The 8,027-nt window shown below is 32.6% G+C and overlaps 2 protein-coding genes across 3 annotated transcripts; one reads left to right on the top strand and one right to left on the bottom strand.

The window, feature by feature from the left end:
- LOC7462470 (probable glutathione S-transferase) lies at nt 1–1,279 on the top strand. Its single transcript, XM_002321466.4, has 2 exons — nt 1–519; nt 764–1,279. The coding sequence occupies exons 1-2, from the start codon at nt 208–210 to the stop codon at nt 1,121–1,123; spliced, it is 672 nt and encodes a 223-aa protein (XP_002321502.4). The 5' UTR covers nt 1–207; the 3' UTR covers nt 1,124–1,279.
- A 1,305-nt stretch (nt 1,280–2,584) lies between these two features.
- On the bottom strand, nt 2,585–4,540 carry LOC7475663 (loganic acid O-methyltransferase). 2 transcript variants are annotated; one of them, XM_024586362.2, is made up of 4 exons: nt 4,279–4,533; nt 4,055–4,141; nt 3,294–3,944; nt 2,585–3,145 (listed from the first exon to the last, which is right to left on the bottom strand). In XM_024586362.2, the coding sequence occupies exons 1-4, from the start codon at nt 4,429–4,431 to the stop codon at nt 2,816–2,818; spliced, it is 1,221 nt and encodes a 406-aa protein (XP_024442130.2). In that variant the 5' UTR covers nt 4,432–4,533; the 3' UTR covers nt 2,585–2,815. The 2 variants fall into 2 exon arrangements, with proteins under 2 accessions (XP_024442130.2, XP_024442131.2); XM_024586363.2 differs by lacking the exon at nt 4,055–4,141 and having other exon boundaries at nt 4,279–4,540.
- Between the last annotated feature and the right edge of the window lie 3,487 nt (nt 4,541–8,027).

The following is an 8,027-nucleotide window of genomic DNA, read 5'->3' as shown; positions in this document are numbered from 1 at the left end:
TTCGCCATCTTGGTTTACTAGTCAAAGCTCGTGCCTTCTGGGAAACAAAGCTCATCCAAACTTTTCAACCAAAATGGCTGTCTTATTGATTTTCATTATGCGAAAAAAGCAGAACCAATCTCTATAAATACCTCCTCTGTTACATAACAAGAATCCATCCTTTAGCTCTATCTCGAGTTTAGACAAAGCTTTTGCAAGATATTAATTATGGCAGGAGCGGTGAAACTGATTGGATCTTATACAAGCCTGTTCTGCACAAGGGTTGAATGGGCTTTGAAGCTTAAAGGAGTGCAATACGAGTACGTTGAAGATGATGTATTCAATAAAAGTCCCCTTCTTCTTAAGCACAACCCTGTTCACAAGAAGGTCCCCGTTCTTGTCCATGATGACAAACCAATTCCTGAGTCACTCGTCATCCTTCAATACATCGATGAGACATGGAATGATAATAACTTGCTGCCTCAAGACTCGTATGAGAGAGCCATGGCTCATTTTTGGGCTAAATTTACTGAGGAGAAGGTATGCGTATATAATGGCATGAGCTAAGATCATCCGTTTATTTTACAGTTTGTTTCCTACGTTCATTACATATGACATGAATTTAGATTTTTATTTTTTTTAATTTTCTCACAGAATCAAAGGGGGATTGAATATATATCCTACTCATATTCACACCATATGTATCTTTATCTTGGAAATTTTGCCTGCTAAAGAAGTTTCATGTCTTGTGTTTTTTCTTCTTCTTCTATTATTGCAAGGGCAGTGTCTGATGGAAACATTTACGGCTGCCTATAAAGAGGGAGAAGAAAAGGAGAGGGCCATAGAGTCTGCACAAGAATCATTTGCGTTTCTTGAGAAGCTGATTCAAGGGAAGAAATTCTTCAGTGGAGATGATAAGATAGGTTATTTAGATCTAGCAATGGGCTGGATTCCCCTCTGTCTTGATATTATAGAAGAAGTTGGAGACATGAAACTGGTTGATGCTGAGAAGTTCCCATCTCTTCTTGAATGGGCTCAGAACTTCACTGAAATCCCACTCATCAAAGAGCGTCTTCCACCAAGAGATGCGCTCTTCAACTACTTCCATAAAATTGTAGGCTTAAATCGCTCAAAAAACCATTAACATGCTGCAAGCAATTGGCAGGAAGGAGAAGAACTAAAGCTTCAATATGTGCTGTTTTTCTTTTCATTGTTCTCCTTAAATTTGGTTGTAATACATCGTATGCGTGTGCCTTTCATCTGTCAAGTGGTTTAATAGAATTGCTAGTAATTAATTGAAGGAGAGGAACCGAAGCAAACTCTTCCACGTACCTTTAGCTGCGAAGAGACTAGAAATACACCACGTTTTCTATACATTCACCACATGTACAAATCCTTCCTTCTCTTTCTATAATAATAATAAATTCACCAGAATATCCACCTAATATTGTGTAGCTCTGAAAACATCCATGGTATCAATATCAATTGGGAAGAGAGGTACTGTTCCGCCAGTTTGCATATCATTGGCTCGAGGGTCTTTTGAGTTGGAAGATTGGAATTCTCTTCTATTAGAGAAGATGCTATTTTAAAGAGTTAAATTTATAAAATAATATTTTGAATAATATATATATATATATATATATATATATATAGGAGTGTGATAATTTTTGTTTTTTTATATTTTTTAAAATTTTATTTGCTTTGAAAACCATTAAATTGATATTTTTTTAGTATTTTTAATAATTTTAATGTATTGATATTAAAAATAAAAAAAATTATGTTAATATGTTTTCAAGTAATTTATTTACATAGAAAAGTATATATTCTTATCCTTATATCACGAAGATCATCTCTTTCGGATTCACTAAGCATTCTTATAGTTTTGCTCATTGCAATACTTGTGAGGGAAGGAGAACAAAGTGCATTTTATGCACCTATCTCTATTCCTATGAGTGATCGAGGGGCCCAGTGCAAGAGCAGAGAGAAGATTTGGAGTGTTGATTCCAGGTGGCACCACTCAGAGGCATTACAACCTTATCCCGCATCAAAAATCTGATCTCTTTCTCGTCATCAAGTATGCAAAACCATCCAATTCCCTTCACATATCACAGACACAAACATCAAAACCCGTTTTCTAGGCACCACAAAGCCCAGCAAACAGAGCTTGATGGTTTATTATACATGAAACAATCGACCTTTTCTAGTTGAAGGTTTTAAGGTAGTGAAGCAAAGAGACATGGCCTCCACTGCATGCTTCTTGCACCACCATGCACTAGCCACTCCGGCCACATCAACCTCATCATCACAGCGCCAAGTGGTTAACCTCAAGCCCGCCCATGGGACAGTGTCATGGGTTCAGTTATGGCTTGCTGGAAAGAGGGAGGGGAAAATAGGGAAATAGAGTTTGCGCTAGAATCATTTGCAATTCTTAAGAAGCATATTCAAGGGAAGAAAGTTTTTAGTGGGGATGATAACATAGGCTATTTGGATCTAGCAATGGAACACAATTCTTAGATGGATTTGGTTCCTAAGGAACAAACCAATTACTCATTCATGCATATCGTGAGGAAAACAAAGAGATCTAAATTTAAATTCTTCATACGTATAACACAGTGAAATACATTTATAATATTTATAGAGGATTGAGATTCCAGGCTAGCACTCTTTTTATTCAATTAATCTAATGTCTCGCGTCCCAATCCAAATCTTCAAGTAAGAGTTGAAACCCGGGAACACGATAGACACTGATATATGATCAGACTAGTCTTATCTTGAAGGAACGTGTCCGCCAAAGATTTTCTACCTGATCTTCTACTAATTATTAATAAATACTGGATTACTTGCGTTTAAGGACTACAAGCAATTTGAAGGCGACCCCCATATCAAAGACTTCACATTCTTCAATTTTTTTAGTGAATAAGTCGAAGAGCTCATCCATGATTTCATGTCCAAAGTGCTCCGACAGCAGAAACTCTAACCCAGCTCTCATGTGGGAGGAAAATACTCTTGCTTCCTTTGGATTGGCTTGCTTCTTTTCATCGTGGAGGCACTCTATTCTTTCTATGCTGAAACACCCATTTCGTTTAACAGCTGCCTCCATTTCTTGTGGAGAGGGAAAGTATTGTGGTACATTGAAGGAGTCCAGTTTCTCTTCACTTATGATTCCCTGCTCCAGTGCATTCAAAAGGGACAAGGAAAAATACAAAGGAAAAGAGAAAAACTGGTTAATCCAAACAGCAAGTTATAGATCCTCAATTGTCCTGCTTGTGCAATCGGAGAGTAATAGAAATTTTAGAGATTGAGAGGCTACTGACCTTCTTAGCCAGGTCCACAATAGTGGATTCCAAGAGGTCATATAAAGTATTGGAAAGAATTTGATAGTCCAATCGGCCACCTGGGATAGTTAGCAGAACCATTCCTCCAGGGACAACCTCTTGTGCCCTGAAATGAAAGAAGTTATCCATGTCCTTTGCAAATTGATCTGCATAAGCCTTGATAGTTTCAGCTCCTGCATGCGCATAATATGTCCTCCCTTTATTCCATGCAGGAGAGCTCCTATCCACCAACTCTTTTGGTATGTGAGAAATCCATTGGATAGCATAGGAGGAGATGACAATGTGAAGAGAGGCTTCAGGAAATAAACGAGCATGGAAAGAACCAGGCACGCCTGCAACGTAGTAATTCTTGTTCGGAGGAAGGGATGTGAAGAGGGTATTGAAATCATTGGAAGAATGATCATTATAGAAAACTTGGAACTCAGGCAATCTACAATGATCCAGTCCTTCACGCTGATACTTCTTTTCTACTGCTTCAAGTACGTTTTGAACTGCAAAGAACGTATTAGGTCCAGCAGAACAACCCATATCTACGATCCGAAATGTGTCCGATGAAGGAAATTTATTGATATCAAGCTTTTCAGTGATTTCCTCTTTGATCAGTTCCTTGACAGCATTTATAGCTTGTCCCTGCAAGTAAGCAAAGAAAATGTCACTATTATTTTTCTTTGTGGCTATTTCCATTATGATTTGCTTATAGCAAGCTTAGCTTCGATCTCTACCACCAATTTGTGCTGTACCTGGCGGTAAGAGTTCTTGGCATAACTATAAATTCCATGCCCACCATTCATTGGATATTCCTCTATTGCTTCCATCTCTCTCGGTATCTATCACAAACATTTATATATATATATATCTTGCTTTAGGAACAAGGCTTCATATAACATGCAGATTAGTTGAATCATCAGACTATTTGTTTGAATATACATTAATGTAAAGAACTCACAAGAAAAAGAATCTTTACCTGAACAGCTTTGATAATGAAGCTTCTCTTAGCGGGTGAGATTCTAAATGTAGCTCCAATATTTATGTGTTTAGGAACAGCAAGCCTCTTAGTTGAGGAAGAGGCAAAGCTGCTCCTGAGTTGGCTGGCCATTGGAGAAGCAGTGGAAGCCATTATTGATTGCTTATTCTTATTATCTTTCTGGTTAAAAGATCTCCGAGTGTGGAGTACTCTACGAATTCTATCACTTATATAGAAGTTCTTGCCATGTTTAGTAATAATGCCGAACGATTTTTTTATCGTGTTTTCGTTTTTTGGCCTATGAAGGTGTCAGCTGACTTCTGTTAGCTAGCCTCCTCAAAGCCCATTGGCCACCAGGCCCACCACCCTTTCTGTTGTTTATATTTTAATGTTTATTTATTTATTTTTTATTTTTCAATAAGGAGAAAGATTCAAACTAAATAATGCACTTGACACGTAGACCAGCCACAGGCCCACAGTCATAGTTGATTCTCATATTTATGCCCCGATTGTTTTAATGTTTTTTATTTAAAAATATATTAATTTAATATAAAAAAATTTCAATAATTTAAAACACAAAAACAAATAATTTTAATTAAGATTATTGGAATAGTTGCTATCAATTATGAGATCGTGACCTTTTGTTTAATTTGATTTTTCCTTCATTTTGCATTGTTATTTGAGCTGACATTTTGCTATCCTTTCTTGACTTTGAAGAAGCTGAGCTATAGTCAATGGACTAAAATAACCTTATTTGGTTATGTCGAGTTATTTGGGATAGTATTCTAAAAATTGTTTTATGAAATTTTTTATTTTTTATTTAAAATTATTTTTTATTTTTTAAAATTATTCTTTTATTTTTAAAATTATTTTAATACGTTGATATTAAAAATAATATTTTTTAATTAAAAATATATATATTATTTTAATTTATTTTCAAATAAAAAACTCTTTGAAAAGTAATCATTACTACACTTTCAAACACTCTTGTCATCTTTTTTTATAGTGTTAAAGAGCATGGTATCAGTTGTTTTTCGAAGTATTTTTTGTTTAGAAATACATAAAAATAATATTTTTTAATTTTTAAAAATTATTTTTAAAATCCGCACTTGAAAACTATTTAAAAACAACAAAAAAAAATTAATTTCAAGTTTTTTTTTTTCAAATAATCACAAAACATGGTTTAATATGTGCTGATTAATAATTGGAACCCATCAAACTATTTGTCCTTGGAACCCAAGCTACCAATAATGGTGTCGAAATGTCTAATATTGAAACTTTGACTTTAATACGTGCTAATTAATAATTGCCTGCAAGAGTCAAATTTCTTGTTTTCATCACATTTGAGGGGTCGTTTCGGTTTAGTGATGCAATTGCGTGCTTTAAAAAAGTCAGTGATATTAAACAATTTTAGTTTATTCAGTCTAATCAAAGATTAAAAATGAACGACGAAATCAACTAAACCACGTAACTAAATATCTTGTTAAAAAATATAAAATTATTTTGTTTTGTTGTTTATTAAAAATAGAATAATATTTTCAGTTTTTTTTAGTTTTTTTATTTAATATATATATATATATATATTAAATAAAAAAACTGAAAAAATACTGAAAAATATATATTTTTTGTATTTAAGTTATACAAATTCTTTGTAAGTATTTAATTATATTATGCACTATAAATGAAATTGTATTTCTCTTTAATTGTTTTTTGGATTGCTTAACAAATCTATTAGAAATTGTTGTTTAATATCAGAATGAATCCATTTTTTAAGAAATTACTTCCTTAATATCAGTAGATAACTTTCCAAACAAATAACTGTTGAATTTTATTATGTTTTCCATGTAGATTTACCTTATTTATTATCATTTCCAAGTAACAAGGAATTGAATTCCAAACAAATATATTTATGAATTGTCAATATATTCATATTTCATAGACAAGATCCCAACCATAGTTAGGAAATAACATTTTTAGAATATAAAGGAAGAGAAAAGTAATAAACAAAAAAATGTAAAACGAAGGTGTTGGTTTTGATTGAAAAATATGGAAAAAAAAATAGAAATTGGAGGAGAAAAATGATGCACAGAAAATAAGAGAGAATATATAGGTATTTCTTGACTTAATTTGTTTTAATTATTTTCAATAAAAATAATTTAAAAGGTACTTTTTTTTATCTTTATGTTCTTTTAGAAATATTGAAAAATTATTTCCAATTAAATTGTCAATAGAAACTAAATTTTTATTTCATGTCCGTTGAAAATAAAATATAAAATCATTTTTAAATTTCTTTGAAATAAGTAGAAAATAATTTTAGTCTATTTGAAATAATTAATTTTTAAAAAGTTTTTCCCATGTTGTCTTATCCCTTTCTTTTCTTTTCTTTTTACTAGCTATTTTCTTAATTGTTTTTACTGTTAAAATTAACTAAAAAACTAAAACTCATGGTACAATTACTGGAGCAATTTTTACTGTAGCTCTAGACTTATTGACACTTTAGATTAAAACAGTAAAATTATGATTTTTCTCTTCTCGGGAAAAAAAAAAGCATGGGCAATAGGAGTAATAAGGTGTTTTTATTTTTTTCACAATAAAATAATTAAAATACCCTTTAAAGCATCAAAAAATAAAGAAGAAGAAGAAAGAAATGATTTTTAGGGGTTATTTTGATTTTCCCTTTCCATAGCACAATAAAATTATTGTATTGCCATTGAATTTATTTTTTCTTAAGCTTACATTCATGAGCTCTTTGGTCTTTTCCCTATGAATGTTTTGTGATTTTCAAGTTGGATCAAGGACAATTTAGCATTTTAGTAAAAATAAAATATTATTTAATATTAAAAAGTTAATGGCAAGTGTTGTTCAAATGCGCACCTGTTTACACAAGCACGCGTGACTGTGTATGTGCTTGTTGAACAGAGTGTGCGGCATCATCCAATAGCCAAATGTGAGCTTCTGTGGCGGTGTTTGAATCTTCATGGCGGCCCCTACATCACTATGTGGTGTAGGTGATCAAAGTCTCTCTGGTTTGGCGTCATTGACCTTTTTTTTCTTTTTTTTTTCTCTCTCGTCCTCAATTTTCATGCCTAGCCTTACAAAGTTTTGACGCAGTCTTTCAATTTATTTTTCTTTCACATTTGATCCTTATTCTTTTTATTACTATTTTTATTTTAAATAATTCATGAAATTGAAATTTTCTTTCAATTTCATCATTCTTAGATTTTTTATCTGTCAGATTTGATCCCTACTCGAGAGGGCAAGTTATAAACTGTTAGTATAACTGATCAACAAGAATAGGGTGCAATAAATTATGCACCATATTAAACTACTTCTAAGCTTCATCATTAGAAATGTACACCATGACTCCATCAATCTCATCATATGAATGATGTCATGTTATATGCTTAGTAGTCTTTGGGGAAATAAATAACTTATACAGTCTAGGTGTGGTTGAGAAGCATCCTATTTTTTTTATATTGGATTTATACCGAGCATGCTGATCGGTTTTCTACTCGGTAAAATTTGCATATTCACTGTAATACAAATGCAAAAGGTTGGACACATATCATTTTTTTCGTATCCTAACCTAAGTGATTTCATTATAGATTTTGCAACATCTAAGTACTCTTCAAGCCTATTCTTTTTAGGTAACATACTTTTTCTCATTCAATAATACTATTATAATCGGCCTCACTCAACCCATAATCTGATTTTATGATAAACACTTGTGAAATGACTGATAATTTGTT

Source organism: Populus trichocarpa, chromosome 15, assembly GCF_000002775.5.
Source record: "Populus trichocarpa isolate Nisqually-1 chromosome 15, P.trichocarpa_v4.1, whole genome shotgun sequence".
NCBI classification, from domain to species: Eukaryota; Viridiplantae; Streptophyta; class Magnoliopsida; order Malpighiales; family Salicaceae; genus Populus; species Populus trichocarpa.
The sequence above is the reverse complement of the archived record's forward strand: the minus strand, read 5'-3'. Positions and strand labels throughout refer to the sequence as shown.